Source organism: Gopherus flavomarginatus, chromosome 5, assembly GCF_025201925.1.
Source record: "Gopherus flavomarginatus isolate rGopFla2 chromosome 5, rGopFla2.mat.asm, whole genome shotgun sequence".
NCBI lineage: Eukaryota > Metazoa > Chordata > Testudines > Testudinidae > Gopherus > Gopherus flavomarginatus.
In genome coordinates, this window is record NC_066621.1 from 73,333,970 (window position 1) to 73,358,120 (window position 24,151).

The 24,151-nt window shown below is 41.4% G+C and overlaps 1 protein-coding gene across 1 annotated transcript in view; it reads right to left on the reverse strand.

The window, feature by feature from the left end:
* The window catches only part of SLC6A5 (solute carrier family 6 member 5), a 48,171-nt gene that overhangs the window by 10,150 nt on the left and 13,870 nt on the right, over positions 1 to 24,151 (reverse strand). The window contains exons 7-11 of the mRNA XM_050955398.1: positions 22,811 to 22,914; positions 19,839 to 19,963; positions 11,404 to 11,516; positions 10,975 to 11,106; positions 9,672 to 9,771 (exon numbers count right to left, since the gene is read on the reverse strand). Of these exons, the coding sequence (XP_050811355.1) occupies positions 9,672 to 9,771; positions 10,975 to 11,106; positions 11,404 to 11,516; positions 19,839 to 19,963; positions 22,811 to 22,914 (574 nt within the window). The remainder of the gene's footprint in view (positions 1 to 9,671; positions 9,772 to 10,974; positions 11,107 to 11,403; positions 11,517 to 19,838; positions 19,964 to 22,810; positions 22,915 to 24,151) is intronic.

Here is a 24,151-nt window from a genome sequence, read left to right on the forward strand (position 1 = left end):
TCTCATCTAGACGCGATATATCGATCCCCAAGCAATCGATTGCTACCCGCCGATATGGCGGGTAGTGAAGACGTACCCTCTGCTTTCCCTAGCTCCTGATGGTTAATGCCCCCCTCCTCACATGACCACTTCTGTTCTTCATTTTGTTTCTACGGTTATTAAGAGCAATTTTAGTTCACCATTTTAGTGTGACTTTTCCAGTGCTTCTCTTACAGAACTACAGAACCACAAAGTAGCTATATAATCTGACTTTCATAGTAGCCACAGAGACTATTCACTTGCTTATATATCTTGCTGAACAGGAGCCTTAAGTGGGAGTTGTACTTATGTAACAGTGTATTTGGCCCTCATTGTTTTATACTGATATCTACTTGCAAGTCTAGTAGAGCTGAATGAACAATTTGCAGCAAGCAATTCAGATATGTATTTTAGCCCCTTTCTCTTGTCAAAACTGCCTGTGACTCCAACCCCGACATGTTTGAAGCCCTTCTATAAAACTTACTTCAGCCTCTTGATCGCTCAGAAACATACTGCTGCAAATATTGCTTCAAGCATTCGATAACAGCAATTCAGAAGTCAAGCACAGTACACTGGACGCACAAGTCACATAGTATGTTTCTCTTCCTTGATCGGATGATCATATATATTAGTATCAAGTGTCCCATAAGAAAAGGAAGGATATTCTAAGGAACTGGACACTGGACTGGGACTCAGGAGACAAGGGTTCAATTCCCAGCTCAACCACACACTTCTTGTGTGACATTGGGTAAGTCACAACCTACCCTCGTCTCAGTTCCCCATCCCTAAAATGTGGCAATTTCCTTACACCCAGGAGTGTTGTAAGGAAAAAATCCATTGATAAGTATGAGATGCTCAGATACTAGGATGAGGAGGGCCATGTAAATATCTAGATGCAGATAGAAATGTTCATAATTACATTTCAAAATTTATTTTCTACAAATATCCCAAGGCAGTTGTGTTGATGAATATTTCCGAGATTAAACATCTTTGCCATGCTCTTGCCAAGAAACAAAGACAAAGAGCATCAAAAGAATTCATTTAAAACTTCAAGAGCATAGTTTTCTGCAGTGTTTCACCCAGCTCTGGCATCTTTGTGTGTTCCAAAATACACTGATGGGGATTATGCAGATGATTCAATTAACGAGTGAAGCCCTAAACTGCTACTTACCAATCATGCATCCATAATCTAAACAAGTGGAGAATAAATGTCTGTGCAGGGCATGTGGAATGCAAGGCTTTGATTGGATTATGTAGCACAAGTACTAATGAAAAACAAATGACTGCAAGGAAATAACCAAGCATGGCTTTCTTTTTTTTAATTTAAAAAACTTGAGTTCAGCAAGCAGAATGTGTAACAAGAGCTAAAGACAGATTTATTTCATCATCAAAAGCTCCTGCCTGGTACAATGCCAGACTGCTTGGTATGAAGGGTACAAGTATGTGGAGAAAGGTGTCACTGGAGTGTAAAACTAGCAATTGTCTGGAGTTCAAAAATGCATCATGCCAATTTAAAGCGCTGTTAAAATAAATACACAAATGAAGATGTAATTCCCACCTCTGCCAGTGCAAATTGTGGACACTGCACCCTACTCCTGTGAGGAGTCCTTATAAAACCAGTCTCACTGAAGTCAAGGAGACTAGTTGAGGGAGTAGAAATGTAGATATGAGTAAACTATGATTTTAAATTGAGTTGGGATATTAGCATGAGCAATAAGCCCAAAACATATGACCAAAAAGAGTAAAATCACGAGAAAGAAGAACTGTTGTGTTAAACTTGTAAAGACCCTTCAAAATACCAGTGTGACCTCATTTAAGCTTTGAGCTAAAGTAATAGAAATAGAACACAGTTAATTGTAAACACAGTAAACAATTGGCTAGATAACAAACTCCTTCAATCTGCCTTAGCTAAGGTCCAATAACTGGCAATGACATCACTTGGTTAAAAAGATATAAAAAAGAAAACTTTTTTAAAGGGCTCCTTGCTAATACCTGCCTGACCATGTTGGAAGTAACCCATGTCGGGCTAAGCACACCTGGGGTTAACCCATATTTTGACGAAATGCTTATAAATGTTTTGTTACTGTTTAGTAGCAGTAAATTGCTTAATATTTAGGCTTTTAAAGACATGTTTAGAGCAATAGTATAAATATTATTTCGACTTTGGATTTAATAAAGGAATGTATAGTTAAATTAGTGTCGTGGTAATACCCTGCATAAATAACACCACAAAGAAAATGTAAGAAATAAAAGGCCCTTTATTTTTAGTGCTAACAAAAGCCAGGGTCTCTAAGCTTTGACACTTGACTAATTTGAGAAGCTAATATTTGCTATATTGTATGTCAGTATCATCTATTATTATTAACAACAATAATAATTACTACAACATCAATATTGTACTCAGAGGAGGGTCAGGAGAAGTAGATTTGACCTAACAGATCTTTTCCATTTCTAATTATTCTAAACTAAGATGCTGCATAAAACCTAGTTCTCCTTTGCATAAGTGCTTATCTATGCTATAAGTATGTTAGTAGAAATGATTCAAAATCATGAGCAAAATGACAATTCTAAATGCTTTTGGCTTAGCAGTTTGGAGGCCAGGTGCCAGATTGAGCCAGTGCTCATTGTAGGGTGACCAGATGTCCTGATTTTATAGGGACAGTCCTGATTTTTGAGTCTTTTTCTTATACAGGCTCCTATTACCCCCGACCCCCTGTTCTGATTTTTCGCACTTGCTGTCTGGTCACCCTAGCTCATTGGTACATGTAACTGGGCGTGCCTCTCCACCTGTCTTCTTTCCTGCAGACAGTGCACCAACTCCAGCAGGTGTGTACTCAGTGACCTTTTATTTCAACTTTCCTTCATCGGTACTATTGGAGTCCCCATGGAACAGTTTGTTTACAGTAGCTACAGTGCTTTTGGCCCCCCTCCTCAGGATCTGAGGGGAATAGAGGTTTTCCTTCCATGAGGCCTATGTGTGACTGGCTCAACTATTTTGTGTTCCCCTACCCCACCCCACCCCCAGCACTTTCTTTCTGTGTCTCGTTATCAGACTTGTGCTGAATATTTATCCCACTCAGCCCACCAGCCCGATTAGATAATCACACCAATCAGCTTCCTCTAGGGAACTAATTAGCATCTAAGTCATCACAGTGCAGGCTTACCTGTTCACTCCCTGAACTGTCACACACCTAGTCCCTCTTGCCTCCCAGCCAGGTTTTGTTTCCCCTGTATCCTCCTTTCTTTAAGAGAGGTGCTGGACTCCTTCTGCTCATGCTTGCCCCCAGGGTGGCTGTTCATCTTTCACACACAGAAGTCACACTTGATGTTGGGGGTCACCCCCATAACTGTTTCTGCACCACTGGCAGCCTGTTTCCTCACTCTCTTTTCCCTTTCTGTTTTTGGTTTGGGGCAGGACCTGTTGCTGTCCCTTCTTTTTCTCCTCCACTAGGGACCCTGATTCCACCAGCCCCAGGAACTGTTCCTGGGATTCCTCTTCCCGCTGTTCTGGCAATGAGGTTCCCTGGAACTATTTCATCTGCAAGCTAAGGGTTGTATTTTCCACTATCCCTTGTTTAAAGCTGTCTTTTCCCTCCCTTCATTTCTCCAGGGAAGTCCTGCTTTCCTCCTGTCTTGTGTCCAGGGTTCTCCGATTTCTCTATGTCAAGTCCTTTGCTCCATTCCTTGTTAGTTTTGTTTCCTTCTGCGAGGGCCTCTGGACACATTTTCCTCTTATAAGGGAAGAGGCTCCAGTTTGTCCCTATAGTGACTGGATGAGGCAGCCCATCTTCCACCCTACCCACTTCAACCTCTCCTTAGCCTCTAGGGGGATTTCTGCCATTGAGCAGAGTCTCTTCTTGCTGTGGATATATTCTAGTTTCAGGATCCCACTTAGCAGCATCCAATCCCACCAAATCTCTCCAGATGAGTGTGAATCCTGAGACAGTGCCCACCAGCCTCCCCACCCCCAATATCTCCTCCCCACTTTTACAGGGATTGCAGGTGTTTTATTTTTCTGCCCATCTCCAATAGTTTTAGACCATCCACAAAATCTTGAACACCCACATTCCATAATCAGGTAGCCCCATTTCATATGTCCCAGCCACCCACACTGGTAGCAAACCACCCCCCAGCTACCCACAGGAGTTCCCCTCATCTCCTCCTTTTCCCTTTCATTCATCCTGGGCATGGCCCCCTTCTTTCTGAGTTCAGTTCCTGAAATGTGTGGAATTCTTTCCTGGGAAAGTCTGTGTTCACAAGCTCTTCTACAAGTTTACCGCTTCTTCCAGGGTCATCGGCTGGTACCTCCAGATGCGAATGCGTGCACTGTTAGGAAGGCTCTGGTGAAATTGTTCCAATATCATCATGCCTTATTTCCCCTGCACTTCAGCCCTCAGCTGATATGTTGCCCAGTCTGATAATTTTTGCATGAATGTCTTGGGTCACATGCTTCCAGTTCATCTAGTGTCCCAAAATTTCAGAGGTATTTTTCAACCAAAAGGTCAACCCTGTCCAGGTTGGCTGCTTTTATCCTATCATAGACTAAGGCCTGTTCCTCACTCAGGGCCATATAGCCTGCCTTCCCTGCACAAATAGGGTGCCACACAGAAGGCCCACAATCCCTTATCCCATCCAGCTCCAATTGCTACCCTCTCAAAAGTTAATAAAAACACATTGAGGTATTCTGCTGGGCCCATCTTACACAGGCTTACCCCACGTCCAACTGCTGTTCCCTGACACTGGCCTCACCAGACCCTATATCAATTCTGCTGCCCCTGCACCTGTTACTTTATGAACTCTTGCAGACAATTCTGCTGCTCAACCTGCCATGCAAGGAGGGATTGTCCTTCCACGTGTAGGGTTTCTGGAACAAATGCATAACTTTCTGCATCTCTTTTTTTGCTCCACCAACCATTGTAAGGTCTGCTCCATTACCAGAATGCTAACTCCTGGCACCAGCTTCCCCCATCTGGTCCTCTGTCCCCACCAATGGGAACATCATGATCCCAGACAAGCCCCCATGCATAACAGGAAATCCATCTCCTCCTGTCTTCTTCCCTGCAAAAACTCCACCAACTCCATTAGGTGTTTACTCAGTGACCTTTTATTGCAACTTCCCTCCTCTAGTACTACTACAGTCCCAGAGCAACTGTCTATTTACAACATCTACAATGATTGGGCCCTCTCAGGACCTGAGGTCTCTGTGTGAACTGAGCTCAATTAGTCTCGTTCCACTTTTTCTTCCCCCACTGGCACTTCCTTCCTTTGACTATCTCAGACTTGGACTGATGGGCTAACTGAATCTTTAACCCACCCAGCCCGCCAGCCTGATTATTTATTCGCCCCAATCAGCTTCCTCTGGAGGAATTAATTAGCATCTAAAGTGTTCAGAGTGCCATCTCACCTGTTCACTCCTTGCACTCTGTCACAGTACCCCACATCTGTTGGCCCATCACTTTCTGCAGACATCCACATGGGCCTTTGTCATAAACAGATAGTTAAGGGTTAATGTCTCTTTTACCTGTAAAGGGTTAACAAGCTCAGTGAACCTGGCTGACATCTGACCAAAGGACCAATCGAAGGACAAGATACTTTCAAATCTTGGTGGAGGGAAGTCTTTGTTTGTGCTGGGTTTTTTTGTTCTTTGTTCTCTCTTGGAGCTAAGAGGGGCCAGATGTGCAACCAGATCTTTCTCCAATCTTTTTTAAATAGTCTCTCATGTTCAAAATAGTAAGTACTAGATAGAAGGCGGATTAGTCTTTATGGTTGTTTTCTTTATTTGCAAATGTGTGTTTTGCTGGAAGGATATTTTACCTCTGTTTGCTGTAACTTGTATCTTAGGCTAGCGGGGAGGGAATCCCTCTAGCTATATAAGCTGAAGACCCTGTAAACATTTTCCATCTTGATTTTACAGAGATAATTTTTATTTTTTCTTTCTTTAATTAAAAGCTTTCTTTTTTCAGAAACTGATTGATTTTTTTCCTTGTGTAAGACTCAAGGGGATTGGGTCTGGACTCACCAGGGAGTGGTGGGAGGAGAAAGTGGGGGGAAGATTAATTCCTCTCTGTTTTAGGATCCAAAGAGTTTGGATCAGTGTACCTCTCAGGGAAAGTCTGGGAGGGGGAATGAGGGGGAATGGTTTATTTCTCTCTGTTTTAAGACCCAAGGGATTTGGGTCTTGGGTCCCCCAGGGAAGATTTTGGAGAGACAGGGAGTGCACCAGACACTGGGATTTCTGATTGGTGACAGCGCTATCAGATCTAAGCTAGGAATTAAGCTTAGAAGGGTACATGCAGGTCCCCACTTTCTGGACGCTAAAGTTCAAAGTGGGAATAATACCTTGACAGCCTTGATCCTGCAACCAACTTCATGCGGGCAGATTTGCTTGTGAAGAGCCCACTTAGAGGTCCATGAGAGCGCACAGAAGCCCCATTGTGGAGCCAGATGACTGAAAGTGAAGAAAATGCTGAGCACCTAAAAACCATGCAAGCCCCTCATTTTGTTAATTAACCTAAAGAGTGCTGTGGATACTGCTCTCAGCAAAGTATTGAGATCTTTAAAACTTTAGGAGCTTAAAGTTGGGCATCCCAAAATTGTAACACCCCAAAATTAAAGGCCTCTATTTAACATGTGGGCCTAAGTGACTTGCCCACAGTCACAGTGGAGCCTTAGAAAGACACAAGCCTTTTCCTCCCACACACTATTGCTAACACTGGCACAGCAACCACGAAAGCACTAGTGTAGACAGTGTCAGCATCCCAAGGGTGCTTTTAGCACAGGGCTGTTGCAAACCTGCTGTGATCAAATGTACACAATATGGCTAAGAACACCAACTGCCACCTGCAGCCCAAGAGGCACTAGCACTCCCTCTGTTGCTACAACTCTCAGAGTTGGCGCAAGGCATAAGCAGACTAAGCAATTGCTTGGGCCCCAAGCAGCTTCAGGGAGCCCCTTATTCAATTTTTTTTTAGTATGTATTGTGTGCAGGGGACCCCCAAAAATATTCCTGCTTAAGGCCTCCAGTGGCTAGCACCACTTGTGACAACTGCTGCAGCTATACTGACATTACTAATGGTGAAAAACTATACAGAAAAAACAGCCAGACACAGCCAGGAAGTCTGTAGTAGAGCCAGCAATAAAACCCTGGTCCTGACCCTCAGTTCTGTGCTTTGCCCACACAACCCTCACATGAGGCTGCTGCTTTACTAAAATTTGTTCTTTTTTTCTGTTAGATTCCTTTTATGTGTTTCCATAAAAATAAAATCCACCACAAAGTGGCAATACAAATCTTATAAACAGGCCTCACTGTTGAGCTTCTCAAGAGAAATCATGTGGGAACTCAATTCATCTTCCAATAAGTCAAATGGGGAATGTAATGAAAGAGTCCTGTCATTTTAATGCTTTCTTTTGGCACAGAGCAATATGCAATCACTCCATTTCATAAACAACATCTGGCGCTGTGTTTTGCACTGTTTTACCACCTATTGCCAACAGGCTCAGCCAAAAAAAAAAGGGGGGGTTCAGCTATTCCCCCACATTCCACTATTTTAACTAGCATGCTGTTGGAGAAGGGCAAAGGTAAAAGCTGCTCACCTCTTCTGCCTCAAATTATAAACATCTCTTTATAATGCTCACCCTGTTTGACTCTGGGTTATTTAGCAGTCAACTCTTCCCTTGGACTTAGATGGATGCATCAGTAGTTTCCATTGACTTCAACAGGAGCTGACTTCAATGGGAATTATTCATGAGCAGACAAGGGCAAAAACTTAGTTCTGAAAAATATTTGGCCTCTTTCAAAATTAGGAGTTAATTAAGAGTGGTGAAGAGAGAAGAACTGATTTGTTGCAACATGTCTGGAAAAAGAGTGCAGGGTGCTCTCTATCAATATAAAATGTGGAAATGTACAATAGTTTGCACATGTAATGCACTGCTATTTTATCTGAGGATCTGCATGTGCTTTACAAATGTTAGTTGAGTCTCACTGCATCCCAAAGGGGCAGAGAGGTATTACCATTGCCTTCCCACATGTAAACTGAGGCAGCTCATTTAGGAGCTAGGAGCAGAAACCAGGCATCCCGCCACCACTGCCCTCACCCCTCTCTCCTCCCCCATGACCTGTCCTTTAGATTTCACTTCAGGGAATCTTGCCAAGCTTCAGATCTGAGTATCTTTAGGATAGTTATTTGGATGCCAAGCTGGTAACCATTACCAATATTATCTGGTATTTTTGTTCTACCTAAGTAAGTGTGTTGATTTATTATAATTCTGAATCATCTCTAATTAAAATGCATAAATGTTGTGGGCATGGGAGCAAAGAGGATTTTGATCAAATAAAATCCAACAACCAGAAGCTCTCCTTTAACATTTCACATTGTATAGCTGGGTAACATTTCCCATTCATTGAGCTAACTTCTGCCCTAACTTACCCCTACACAAACCCACTCCACCCGGGTCCATAAACTCAGAGAATTCAGCTCCACACATTTTAATGACGTAACAAGATTTATATAATCAGAGGCACAGACTGATGGCAAAGGCTAACTTTAACCGCTGCCATGCCCATCCCTCAATGACACTACCACCATTTTAACTAGCATGCTGTTGTAGAAGATAATAGGTAAAACTGGCTTAATAGCCCCAGTTATACCACTTTTGCCCCAATCTCTCCTTCTTTTCATATCCTTTAGATAACTTTCACCCCTCAGCAACAAGTTGGCATTCTACAGTTACCACAAGGTCAATGTGCTTTGAAACGAGCTCAGCTTTGAGCAATCCATTTACAGATGGACCCAAGTGCCTGTGCACATCACATTGCAGGAGCAGGGTCTAAAAATGAAACATTGTGTGTGCCCAAGGTTTCTCTTCACTAGAAAATGAGAGGGTTACCTACTACCAACTGACATAAAATTAGATACAATTCATCCCTGTCTGCACTGACTGCAGAACTGTGCTTCTCATCATGACCCCTCAGTGTCACGTTCTCATTTTCTAATGAAGACATGTCACCAAGTGTCTCCAGGAGAATGTTAAGCTTGAAGGCAGGAGTTGTCTTTTGCAAAGGGAGAACTTCGCATTTCCTTGTACCATTGTTGGACAGTGCCTCTTTCCAAGAATGGGTCTCCTGAAAATGTCACTCCTAAACAGTTTCTAGGGCCAGGATCCTCAGCTGGTATAAACTGATGTATCAAGATGTATCAAGAGAACTACATCTGAGAATTAATATCAAGAGAACTACACTGACTTACACCAGCTGAGGATCTTACCCATTGTTTAATTTATTGCATATTTTAAACAACTTCTCAGTATTCATCCAATACAAGGATTGGATAAATGTATAACAACGATAATCATAATTAACCACTTGCTGAAATGACCAGCCCACTGTTGGTCCTATAGAAATAGTAATCACCTGAATATATAAGTTTAGAGGATTGCTCTGGTAAGGAAGCATCACTGAATCACTGTCATTTAAAATAATGTTTCTAAATCTCTTTTTCTTGTTTGCTAATATTGCATTGCACTGCTGAGGAGATTCAAAGTTAAACTTTCATGCGCTGCCACTTCCTTTATTTCTTATTTCATCATGTACCGTAAACATCCCTTTCGCCATATCTGTCTCTAAATGCTATCCAACAACAATACTGATTTCTTACCATATATATATGAAATCCCAACAAGCTCAAAGATGGCAATGATGACAAGAGAGTAAGAAGCTGCGTAAGTGTCCACAAGCTGTAACATGTACAGTCCACCCTAAAGTTAAAAAAAGGCAATTACCTATGGCACACACATGCTATATATTGTATCTGTCTTTACTATATACTATTCCCAATCTCTGCATAACAAAGTGTGGACCAATGGAATAAAGAGCTTTTCACCTCTAATTTGCTGGTTTGAATCCATCCCAAGGTCAGTAGTGCCAGAAGGAGTTAGCAGCTTTTCAATAGCTTATGTGAAATGTGTGGGTGAGTGTGTTCTCAGTTCAGCTCCCAGTTGATAGGGACTCATATTGCAAAATATCACCACAACTGACACCATCTTTCTTGGCAATCTCAACAGACAGGGCAAGGAATGTCACACACACACACACACACACACACACACACACACACACACACACACACACACACACACACACAGCTCAGCCAGGGCTGAGGTGGGTGGCAGGGTGAGGAAGCTTCCACAACTGTTGTCCATCCTGCATCTGTCCTGTGTCTATTGCTGCCTTACAGCACCTTATATCAGCAGCAAATTCATTTTAATGTACAATTTTTATTTACATATATTTACACACACACACACACACACACACACACACAACCTATGGCCTGAGGTACTGCAGCAACCCAGCATGTACTGGCTGTATGCTGTATACACTACAGGACAATTTAGATTTCTTTCCAAAATTTTGATTGGAACTATTTTTGTATCCCTCCACCTGTAAGGAAAGGTGCTTTAGGCTATGTCTACACTGCCAGTATAGCTATGTCATTCAGGGGTATAAAAATGTGTTAGGTCTGACTAACATAGCTATGCCAGCACAAGTCCCTAGAGTAGACTCAGCTATACCAGCAAAACCATGTTTTTACCAGTAAAGCTTGATTCATTTGTGGGGGTGGATTTTACTATACCAGTACAAAACTGTGCTTTGTAGATGTAGCTGTGTCCACATTAGGAGCACTTTGCTGGCATAGTATACTAGTATTCCTATACTGGTAAAGTGCTCCCAGTGTAGACATGGCCTTAGTACCCATGAGTCCCAGTTTACAGGGTATAGAAGGAGATAATCTCTGAAAAGAATCTTAAAACAAAATTAACAGTTCTTAAAATCCAGTATCTCTGGCTATTCCAGAGTCAGAAGGCATGGGCCATTGGGAAACTCGGACGTAACCATTATCCCATAGGAGAGAGGAATCGAAGGACAAGTCACAGTGGTGCTCAAAGACAATATTTTACCTGAGTGATCATAGGAAATCCCATGATGAAAAAGGAAATGCAGCAAACAAGAGTGAACAGTGGTTTGTGGGTACGCAAGTACTTGGGAAACTCATCTGAAACGGAGGTCACAATCGTCTCAATAGTGGCAAACTGGGATCACAGAAAAACAAAACATTAATAATAATCTAGTCTTTATACAAAATATGATATGATCGAGAAATAGCCTACATGATAAATTCATTGTGTACGTGATTGTGCTCAACACCTACTATTTTTAACATTAACTATGAAAATTCAAAGCTTCCCTATGAATTAAGTATTATTGTCCTCAGTTTGTTTCTCTCTTCTCAAAGAGGTTTAGTAACAGGCCACATAGCAAGTAGTATGTAACATGATCCTAAAGACAGAAGTGATGGAGCAAGAGGAAAGGTGAAAAAAGCAGTTTACCATAGTGTCCAATCCAAGAGTTAGAAGCATCAAAAAGAATATTATAGCCCAGAACGGAGAGAGAGGAAGCCTTGTTAAGGCTTCAGGATAAACCACAAAGGCAATACCAGGACCTAGAAATGACAAAAAAACGAAATGATTGTGGTATCTTGAGCGACAACAATTATTTTTAGGAAGGAAAATATCAGGGAGCCACAAAGAGCTAAGTTTCAGGAAACAATACAATGCTACTTTGTTCTAGTTTACAATTAAGGCCCAGACTCTGCTTCCCTTAGTCCACGGTGTGAAGTCTTACCTGTTGCAAAGTAAGTGTAGCAGAATTTGGCCCTGGATGGCTACTATTCTATTGCTTTCGTGTCCTATTCTTGAATAATGGATTTCAGCATGTTATATATAAAATACAGTACATAATTTTCAAGTTGCAGGATGTTTAACCTGGATATTACACACTTCAGACAAATTTAGTTTTAAATCAGACAAAATCAGACCAGGGAAGTTCAGTTGTAACTTTCTTTCATAATCTGAAATTAATTTCCCACCATCAACAATCTCTAGACAAGGGGAGAGTGCGTATACTATGGGTCAGATTCTAAGAGAGATTGTCTTATGGTCTATACTACTCACATTTACCTGGCCTTCTGCAGATGCAGCTGGAAACAAGGAGTGGAAACAGGAAGGAAAACCAACACCATGTGACTCGCCATTTCTTTGAGCGCCATATGAGCATTCTGCAGACAACAGTTTGGGAACCGCTGCACTAGAAGCCATGCTGTTGGCAGGGAGATGGACTAGTGATCAAACTAATCTTTTCCATCTCTAACACCTATGATTCCATGCTTCATGCTGTCAATTCTTTCGCCAAGCTTGCTGTCATATTCCATACTTTCAGTCTGGCAAATGTTTCATCTGTTCCAGTGTAATTTAAACAGTGCACCTTGAAGTTATTTCTGGAGGCTGCAATATCATTTATTTGAATCAAGATAGTGCTTAAAATAAAAAGATTGATTAATGGAAGCATTAATCCTAAAAACACTGGCATTTCCCATTATATGTGAGGTTTTAGGAAGACAAAGTAAAATAAGAAAGGGAGGGCGCATGGAATCATCACATGAGAATGGGTGAGACAGCATGTAAAAGAGAATGTGAGCGCTCAGAAGACTGAACACAAGAGAATGAATACATGAAAGATACAAGACGGAAATATACAATAACACCTCCCCCTCGGATTCTTTGGCTACCAATCTGAGAAAAGCCAGCTTGTTAAGTGTTCATGCTTCAGTTAACCAGTCATCTTTGTGCAAACCATTCCAGCATAACTCAGCTGAATCCCTTAAGGGGTAAAAGTTCTGTTACTCAAATGCTCGCTCTTTACATAGATAAATGGTTAAGAGAAAAGGTGCTGGTAGATGGTGCTCAGGAACATTTAGCATAGTTTCTGGGTATTGTAAGACCATTAAAATTGTGTGTTGCAAATGAGCCTCCTCTAGCTGCTCATTTCATTCTATGGAACGTGAATAATTCTGTCAAGATCCCTATTGGTGCCAATTCAGCAGTTTCTTGAAGTACGAAAGGATAATGTACAAATTATTTCAGCTCAAAAATGACAGCTGTAGGAAACATTTTGAGCAGCATACAGTATTTCATTTTTTCAAGATACTTTGTGAACCAGGTCTTTTCTTTCCCTGACAACTGTATGGAAGACAAAAACCAATATATTTTCCTTAGTGAGTTAAAATCTCATGCCATTGGTTTATATTGGGCCATCTTGCATTTTTGAGATACTTCAGTGCCACTAAGGATGTGGATGCTGGCTTTATTTGCTCTGTAGTAATGAACCATCTAAGCAGCTCAAAAACAGTATCAGTAACTGTTTAGATGCTCAACTCTATAGCTGAGAGGTACACAATTGGAAATTTAATTTTATACATTTCATGGGTTACAAGAAAAGAATCTGCCCTAGTATGTTTGAAGGGATAATTCTTCACCAAAGTGTTTTCTTTTTTCATAAAGCATGCATCTATGTTTCCTAGTAAAGCTGATGGAAATGATGTTGCCTGTTTTTGGATACTTGGGATGGAGCTACATTCCTATGCATGTGTTTTCAACAGCTCCTCTTAGAGATACTTGTCATCTGTAACCTTCAAACCCAACAAGTACAAAATGGGTTATTTTAACATGCTCTGTTGCTTGATTGATTTGGAGTTCACTGCTTTTTCAGACTCAGAGAAGCACCTCCTCAGACTATCACTCATACGAGCATAACCTGTGACAAATCCTATTTCCAATGTATCTTTATCAGTGGTGGGGGGGAAGTTGCTTTCAAGCTATCATTATATGATGGTCAGAAGCAGATATACAGTACAGCAGGCATGTAAGTTTGCATATGATAATACTGCTATTACTGTCCTATCACAGGAAGACAGGCAAAATGACTTATAGTTTAAACAAATTTAACACACCTTCCACTTGGTTGGCCAGGAGAAGACCATCATTAGCTCATCCAGTAGAGCATCTGTCTATGAAATACAAGGGTCCAAGTTTTTGGATCCCAGATTTGGTGATAATGCAGTCCAGGCATGAGATGGGACTGCACTAAAGGTTGTCTGGTTTAGTAACTGACAAACATAACAGAGAAGACATTGAAGGCTGAATTAATTGAAGTTGACTTCCCAAATAGCATGTCACCTATTTCTTGCTAGGGAGAAGAGGTATAATTGACCTGCTGATGTGCTGTAAAATTCTCCTCTCACTCACTAGAGTTGTTGTTTCTGTAGTGTAGTAAGCAATTCATTCCATGATTGGTTATTCCAGGCTAGAACATAAACAGATTCTACATGGTAGAACTATGTCACACAAGCTAGTTTTTCAAGATGCAAGCTAACAAACCCAGGAGCTACCATGTGTATGCAAGCCCAGCATCCTAAAAATAAAGAATTACCTATAGGTTTACTATACCCTAACTGCACCTTTTATGTCTCAGGAGAAACTTTAGAATCCAGCTGATTATGCTTCCAACACTACATTCTACCACTTCTAGTCTATGGAACAACAATATACAGAATGAACCAATGAGAGCGTCTCTTTCTTTCATCACCCTTGTTCCTTCCATTATAATTTTTTTAAACTGTAGCAGCATTGATAATATAAAACTATCACTGCTCTGGGAAAACATATGCTTCAGTGAAAGACTGGTGAATGGAACAAGAAATGCTTCTATCCATGTCACTGGCAATATTCCCCATAAATTGAATGTTACAGCTAATGCTACCTATGCTCCATTTGAATCCTGCAACTCTACCAAATGATCCAGGGCACTGAATGAAAATTCACGCTCATTAACACCTACTCCGGAAAGAGCGCTTAATAACTGGAAACATTACCAGACTTCTTGATTTCTGTGTTCCATTATCAACTCACTAATACAGCCTTTGAATCAAGATGCTCACCGGTTACCTTAGACTCTGTTCTGAGCTTTAAACTGCTGGATTTATCCACATAATAAAGCTGTCAGAAAAATAGCTTAATGTCTACACATTAATGCAGCCAGTGAAACATCTTCATGCCCAGGAGTCATGAGTATGTGACATTCACTTCTGGAACTCTTCAGTCCTCCTTACGTTAGGAGCGTCTTTGTATTCTGTGCTGTTCTCCCTCATTCTGTTATGACTCACTGAGGCTGTTCTTCATTTTACTCCTGTTCTTGGAAAGGATTGCATGTGTGCTGAAGGTTAATCTGACTTCATGTGATACACTTTTAGCATTCCCACGTGTACATAAAAAGATCAGTGATGGTTGCATAATTATTTTTAATCTGCGGCTTGTGTGCTCATACACACAAATAGTGGCAAACTCATCTTGTGTCTTTCCATTTGAAATGCTTCAAAGGGCTAGTAATTTTGGCTTAGGAGTCACAGTGCTGTGCCTGATGTTATTTAAGAGCTCTCTTCTGCTCTGGACAGCATCCCTTCCCTTTGTCATTTTCATCAAAACTTTACTTGTTGCCAGTAGTCATTAAGTAATATCGCAAATAAGTAAAAAAATGCTTCAGTGCAATGTCATACTCAAGCCACAGCAGCCACATCCAGTCAAATGTAGTAAGCAAATGATAAAAATATCTATTTCAAAAGTAACCCAAAGACCAGAGCCTCTGTTGGGAATATGGAAATTAATATTGAACGATGGAAATTAATGAATGTCACAAATAGAAAAGTAACATTCCCTAACTGGAGGTGGATGCAGAGGGGGAAAACAAATCGTTAGTACACCAGTCACAGAATACACAACAGTACCTTCCATTCAAATGAAACTGGAAAGAAACAAAAAAAAGACTATTAAGCTTCACTGCATGAGAAGGATGTCACACATACTCCAGCATATATCCAGGAGAAGAACATACCAAAATCGTAGGCCCTTGATGTGAAAGAGAACAGCATTCAAGGTTCATGAGATTATAACCAAGGATGGTCACTAGCTACAATCCCCCGGGTTTCAGCTGCCTTCATTAAACATAAAGGCAGCGCACCGTTCCCCAGATGCTACTGTCTATTATTATTTGTATTGTGATAGTGCTTACAGGTTCTAATCAGCATCAGGGTCCCATTGTCCTAGGCAAACATATAATGGAAAGATGGACCAGGTAGAAAACCAACCAACTTCTGCTCTGTTGATATATATGTTAATATTTGAATAAAGCTGTAATCCTTGAATTCCTAAGCTAAATATCCCTCAGATTGTGGGACTTGCAACATCTTATCACAAAAATGCTTCAATTCTCCCTTTTTGTAACTTCTGCAATATGCACTGGAGCTCCTCAGGTAAAGCACTTTTTGCTGTCTAGACATAGTACATTGCAAAATGTGTCTCATCATGCTGTATGTGGTTACAAAATAGATTAGTGAATTGGGTTGCCTTAGGTAGGGATACTGAATGAGCCAAATGAATAGTTTTACTGAATGTTGCAACCACATACAGTGTTGTAGCCATGTCAGTCCCAGGATATTAAAGAGACAAGCTGGCTGAGGTAATATCTTCTATTGGACCAACTTCTGTTGGTGAGAGTTACACAGAGCTCTTCCTCAGTTCTGGGAAAGGTACTCAAAGTGGCACAGCTAAATACAAGAGAATCACTTTGAATAGTCCTTCAGATTATCGTAAATAGTTAGCACATATTCTGTCTGTTTAACCTTATATTTAGGTAGGAACTGGGAGAGATGATCCCCAGAGGAGGGGGTCGGGGAATAGGTGCAGTATATGATTCAGAAAGGGGAATGGTTTGTGACTTTTGACCAGCGGGTCAAATCAGCCATTTAGAAGAAGTGACCAACTGTGATATAACTGTGGAAGATGGCTCGTTCTAGGGAATCTAGGGTTCTCTCTCAGAAGTTCAGTCAGTCTCTGAATTGATAGTGAACTGGGTGAGACCACTGAACTGCCTATGACTTGCTGTGTATTCTTCTTGTCGCAGGCAAGGTTGCTCAAAGTGTCTAAGGAAAGTAGAGGGACACATTCCTGTTATGTAGAATATCCAGTAAAGAATGTTGAGATTTTGGTATCTCCCCCAGTGGAATCTCTAGGGCCTCTGCAATCCTTTTCATGAGATCCTGAAAGGTCTTGAAATCATCCATGTAGGATGGCAGGATAACAGCCTTGTCTAGTGAAGAGGATGATTTGTGAGAAAGTGGAGTCTCCTCCTCTGCACCTAGCTGTTGCTCTTCTGGGGGTCCTTCCGGTGGAAGTGGATCTGTTACTGGTGGTGGTGTTCTTACTGGGCCCTCTGCATGAGGCCATGCTGTAGAACTGGTCACCATTTGGGGCCCAACAGATCCAATGAGCCCACTGTGATGGGACACAAGGAAAAAGGGACAAGATCTCATGTTTGCTCTTGGCAGGGTTACTGGGTCATTTGTTTGCCGGGGGCGGGGAGGGTAGCTCTTCCTCAGGATGCACCTCAGGGAGGGAGGCTGGAAGGGCAAGGTGTTGGAATCCTGAGTTGGAGCAAGAGGTGTCAGTACAGGGGGGTTTGTCAATACTGGAGGCCAGTAAGGGACCAGTAAACACATCAGTACCAGCGGTCAAGCCTTTGGAGAAGGATGTGCTAAGATAAGTGGATAAGTCAGTACTTGGAAATCCATCATGGTGTCACTTGACAGATGGGGTTCAGTAGGCCCATGGGGGGGAGGACATCATACCAGTGGTCAACTCTTCACAGAAGTATGTGGAAGGACTGGAGCCTGTCAGCTTCAAAAAGGGTAAGTCAATACTGGCAGACAATCCCTCTTGGTAGCCCTCAACAGAGGGGATTCTGGTTTTTCCAGGATGAAGAGGTCTTTGTGAGAAAAGATTTTGGACAGTACTGGTGAATCTGGATGCTATTTCTCAGGAATCACCACATCAGGCAGTATCATGGATGATTCTGTGCACATTCTACTGTGGCCTGAAGAAGACACCATTGTCAATGGCTTCGAGGCCTTGGTCTTGGAGGAGTCTTTAAGCTTAGAATTCTCAGATTCTGGTACTGATACCAATGCCACTTGAGATTGCTTACTGGAAGGTTTCTTGGTATGCAGCATGCTCCTGTTAGGTGGACCCAAGGTCTCAGTACCAGAGGAGGTAGAAGCCTCAAGGTACCCATACCAGGATGCAAGGTTTCCTTTTTCCTCAGGTTGAGAGGATGACTTCCCTCCTCTCTGTCTTCCTTTTTGGAGTATGGGGTCTCTTCCTTTTGAATAGTCTAGAAAACTCAAAGGGCTCCCAAGGTTTGTGTTTAACATAGCTGGAGCTGGGGCAGTCACCGGAGCATTCTGAACAGCTCAGGCAAAAGTTTTGAGGATAAAGGGGTGGCCCTTGAACCATGCAGGCCACAGTTACCAAGGGCCAAGCTGAAACTGAGGCCCCACCCAGGCAAAAAAAGAACGGGGGGAAGAAGTCCCACCAAAAGCAAAAAAGTTGTGCTAAATAAGAAAAAGGAAACAAGGAAGCTGTATAGCTACCAAGCAGACACTGCAACACTCCCTCTCAATCCACAGACAATTGAGAAGAAACTGGAGCAGCAACACATCCCTCCCTCCCTATAAATCCTTGTTCTCAAGAAAGACAATGTATAAGGTGCAAGTGAAGACCCACAGAAACTGCTGACAAAAAATCTCTGATCAGGAATGTACAGGCACATGCACATCGTGACATGGAGCACCCACAGGCACAGTAAGTCAAAGGAGAATAGCAGTTATCCCTCTTTCAGGCTATTATAAGTTCCTCTCAACTTCTTTTCTCTGTCCTGGCCAATAAAGCTCTTACCCTCCTACCTCCCATCCCATAAACAATCACACACAAAGCACCAATTCACCTGTCACTTGTACTCACTCCATATTCATACATACATACACACCTCTGTCAATCCAATCCGTACCACTCCCATGCCACCCCACTCCATTAGCCAGCCCTGCTCACAAACCTCTCCCTGGTTCCACCTTTCAGAACCTCGTGTTCCCAGGTTCTGAAGTGACCTCTGCTTAAAGCCCCCCTCCCTCACATCTCACTGCCAAATCAGCAATCCCTTTTAACTGTTACTGGATCTGGGCAGTGCCTAACATGCACCACATCAACACAAGTCCCAGACCCTGGAAATAAAATCTCTAAAAAGCAAGCCAGGTGATTGAAGGATGCATATTTGTAATAGCATCTGGAGAAACCCCCCTCTGCTAGGCAGCTTTCTCTACTTTCCTGCCTCCTGGGTTGTAAGCAGCCAATTTGAGCTGCTGCAGGAAGCCAACAGAGCTCTCTTCCATCCCCTTAGGACTCCCCTGCTCCCCCGCCCCACACCAATTGCACAGGAGAGGAGAGAGAAGTAGGGAGCGGAAAGATCCCAACAGCTCTGCTCTTTCCTTCCTCCTCCCTTCCTGTGATCAATGGGATGGCTACTTGGGCCTCCCTCCCTGCAATATCCATCCTGGGAAGGGGGAGAGGGGACCCTGTTGCAGTCCTCCCAAGCATCGAGGGTGAGAAACCCCAGCGACTACAGGAGAAGAAGAGGTGAAACTGCAGGAGAAGTGTGCAGAATTGATGGAGGGAAGAGGCAAATGTGCAAGTGATGCTAGACACCCTGCCCACTCCCCCCCCCACACACACACTTTCTTAAATCTACACTGGGCCTGGGGGAGCAGGAGCAGAAGCAGCAGCAGTGGAGGACAGACTGTAGGCTAATCTGAATTAGTCTTGCCGGGGGCCTGAAACCCACAGTCTTGCTTTGTCCTGCTGCCTATTGCACTGCAAGAGGTCCTGGTATGGCAACTGGACTCCTCCAGCACACACTGCAGCCATACTCCCCTATTCCAACTGATGCATGTTTGCAGTGCGATAAGAATATAATTAAAGACAGATCATTGAATACACTCGTACACATTTTGGAAGCTGATCTAAGGAGGGGGAAAATACTGTACCTTGGTCTGCCACATCTTCAATATCTACTTTGAGTTCATTTGCCATGAAGCCAATAACTGAAAAGATGACAAAGCCTGCAAATATACTTGTGGCGCTGTTGGTGCATGTGACTATCAATGTGTCCCTGAGGAGAAAAAGACATGTGCCAGCTTGCTTTAATATGTAAAAGAGAGCTTTGTAGACAGTACATGTGCTTCAAGTAACAAACGTACACAAGCAATAAAAATATTGATAAAGATACTTCCCACCCAACCACACATCAACCCCTTTTTCAAGGGAATGTAGTGCTGGTGAAAGATGTCAGGCTGACCTGGAGACAGAAGTCTTTGGATGAGCAGTTGCCACAAGAAGCAGCATTACAAGATCCCCTGCACTGACTCACCAATGTAACCCATCAATGTTCTGGAGAGAGCTTCTCAAGGGCTAAGCAGGACATTCAGCTCTCTTGCCCTTTCAGTCTTTGGCTCCTCTGATGAAACTGCCTAATAAAGCTATGATGAATTGTGATGGGGGGATTTTATTGTTTGTGATGTGGATACCTGTTCAACAGATTTTGTGTAGGTCACCAAACAGCCATGACTTTCAGTCAGTTTGTCTTTGCAGAATTTAAACCAGACATCTCAATGTGAAGTTTTCCATATCCTGTATCATTCCCCCAGCCCCCCACATCTAGTTCCTCTGTCAAGTACTTTCTGATACGATGTTCATTATCTTTTCAGAGTTGTGAGAAGCAGCCTCAGGAGATGTGTGTGCCCGAGTAGTGGGCTTTATTCTTTATGTGTGTGTGACTTTATAAAGAAGGAATCCATAATGATCCCCCTTCAGAGTTCTCTCATCCTGGCTAAGATGTCTATTCTGCCATTAATACAGGCATGTGTCAGACTCCCACTTCAAACTCTATGAATACAGAAGCCCTTTGCCAAAAATTCAAACCCTGGAAAAAAAGTTTTTCCAAGTTGGCATTGAATTGCTCACAGTCTCACTGACATTTACTCATTAGACCCAAGAAGAAAAGCTATGTAGAAAGCCGTCAAGATCCATACTGAGCTGACAGCATCCTGGAGTCCCTAATGGAGCATCCGTTAAACGAGATATTACAATATACGATCATTCTTCAGTTCTGCTGAAGGCAGATAACGTTCTGTTTGGAAGGAGATCACTGTGTGCTAATCTTGTTCCAAAGGAAGGGTTTTGGCTGGGACAAGCCTCTAAAGGAGCGAAAGACAGAAAGTAGGAAGCATTATCCGTTGTTTCAGTTAAATGGACAGGATCAAAGAGTTTCTGTAACACATACCCTAAATTTTGGGCCTAAGAGGATTTATGCAAGACTGGTACAGTTCTAAATGGTTTAATGAAGTTTAAAAAAAAAATTATTTTCACTTACATTTTAAAAATAATTACATTTGCCTTTGCCGTACTAGAATGAACCAATTGGAAAACAAAACTGATTATATAAAGAGAAAAACTAATATGCCTTATTTTACCATCCAAGCTGTGTGATATGTAAATTTAAACCAATAGGTGAAAAAGCACTAAGCTTCTTAAATTTCTTCCAGTTTTAATACTATGAGATTTATTAATAACCTAAGAATTTTTTTGAGGTTGTTTTTTTTTAAAAACTTGGTAGTGTACCTTTAATTCTGAAGTTCAGCAAACATTTCCAAATACAGTAAGCCAGTAGCTAATTAATACACTAAGTCACCAGAAGATGACATATTGTGTTTTTGCACCTGCATGTTTTCCTCATGCTTTGGAGCACTGTTTTTCCAAGGTTAGAGGAGTCCAGACAGCACTAATAAATCCAAGACATGGGCCCAAGATTTTTAAAAAACAAAACCGAAAATTAGAACTCGGAGAGTGCTGTTGAGCCCTCAGCTCTTCTGAAAAATCAGGCTACATATTTAGGTGCTTAAATAGGAATTTAGGAGGCTAATTTTCAGCTTTATTTTTTCAAAAATCTTGGTCCAGGGACTTAAAAAGATACTCAGAAACATACTTACCGGGTAAGTAGTGCCAAAAATGTGCTAGGTGCTTCACAGATGTTAAGTATAAGATCCTTACCCTAACAAGCTTACAATCTAATGTCTTGATTCAGAAAAGGACTTGAAGATATGCTTAAGTCCATTCCTATTCAGGACAACACTTAAGTATGTGCTTAAATGGTGTTCTGAATAGGAATTCTTTCCTGAATCAGCACCTAATCACTACTCTGGAAATCAATGGGAGCTTTGCTTCAATGGAAGAAGGACTGCTTCTTAAAAAGGCAGTATCAGTGAAGCAAAGGAGGGGGGAGGGCAGACCAATGTAACAGCAAGTGAGTTAATCATTATTATTGGCATTGCACGCATCTTAATAATTATGCTTTTTTAAATGACCATTTCTTTTATAGGATTTCTGAGTAAAAAAATAATCTGAGTGAAGACAACTTTTTCAACCAACGAAACAGAACTTTTTCTTTAAAAATAAAAATAAAAATAAAATAAAAAAGTCTCCTAAGTTTGTGACCTGAGAGAAATTTTTTTTTAAAAAAAAAGTAGCATTGGTGTAAATGAAACTACAAGAGTAATAAGCAGCCTTGTTAGAAACAGGAATCACGTAAGTGAAAACTGAGTGTTACTCACTCACACATCTCTCAGTACAGCTTGACCCTCACCTAATTGTAATCATGAGTTGCTCTTCAACAGAGATTACCAGTTGTGCTTGATTTCATGCCACAGCCCAGAGTCCTTGACAGCTTTCGGGATTGCTTTTCATCCTGGGACTGACTGCTTGTAATGAGAACAAATGTCCCACAGGGACAATGGTGAGCTCAATGCACATTTTGGGAGTGGTGGATTTTGAAATAAAAAACTACAACAAAAGGAGACCCTTTCCAACCAGATTTCAACAAATCAAAGGTAGATCACATTTTGGATTTAAACTACTTGATTGTGTGTCTTGAATAATATTGATTGATTTAATCTCTCCATACCTGTAGCAATTATTATGGAATTTGTTATATGAAGAGAGAGTAATTAGACCTCCCCATGCAGCAGATAACGAGAAGAAAATTTGAGTGGCAGCGTCTTTCCACACCTAAGAAAGCACAGGAACAAAAACAAACAGTGTCAGCTTCAGTGAAGGGCTTTGGGCAGACTAATGAAATCAATGGTGCCATTAAACATTACAGGTAAGGTGTTAACACAAATGGTTTAAATAAACTCAAACACAATTGATGTTAATAAGACAGCAATTTATGGCCAAATTCTGCCCTCAACTGGATGGTGCCTATTTGATAATTGCACATGAGCTTGAACAAGAATGATGTACCTACCTGAGGACAGACTAGACCCTTTGGCAAATATAGAAAACAGATATTCAGTGAATTATGTTCTGTATAAAACAGAATGGATTTACCTGTGTTCAACAAAGAAAATGCAGATCTAGAGAAAAAAAATGTTCAGTCAATACTAATAGGTTATCTATCATATCCCCAAATCCAGTCAAAATGGCATTTTCTCCTCTTGATGCAAGGAAGTAACTCCACTTTGTGTTAGCTTAATTACACACCAAGAGCCAAGTTCAGCTCCAGTTTCAATGGGAGTTGTGGGAACTCACTGCCGAGGTCTGAATTTCATCGTATCAGAGGAAAATACACCTGGGATCAAGGCTTTTAAAAATATCAGACACTGTCTATGCTATAGGTCATTATAGATTGTTTTCTACAGAACATGAACACAAGCCTCAGATGCATTTACGGGCCTGATATTCAAGTACTTAGCACCTGCAGTTAGGGCCAAATTTTCAAGAGAGATCAGCACCTCATTTAGTACAGCAGATCAACATTTTTCAAATGTTTGATAATTTTATTACATCAAAATTTTAATATTTGATTTTCAACACAAATAATTGAACCAAAACTTGTCCAAATGTTGGGTTTTGTGTCCAGCAATAAAAATGATTGTCATTTTTATCATAACTGAAAAATTTCATCATATTTTCAAAAGTGCTTCAATCCCAGCAGCTCTCACTGTGACACTTGTGGCCAGATTTTCAGATTTTTTTTGGAAATCTGTCCACTTATTTCAGTGTTTAAACTGGAGTTGTGCAGAAAAGGTTTACTACTTGCTACAACACAGAGTTAAAAACAATCCAATATAAGCAAAGTAGCTATGAAGAAAGAAACCACTCATAAAACCTAACCAGAAGGGAACAGTTTTAAAGCTGTAATTCAGATACAACCAGTGTCCCAACATCATGTCAGGGAAGATGATTTATGTCCTGGAAAATTGGCAGATTTTCTGAGATCTCAGCAATTTGAAACCAAAATCTT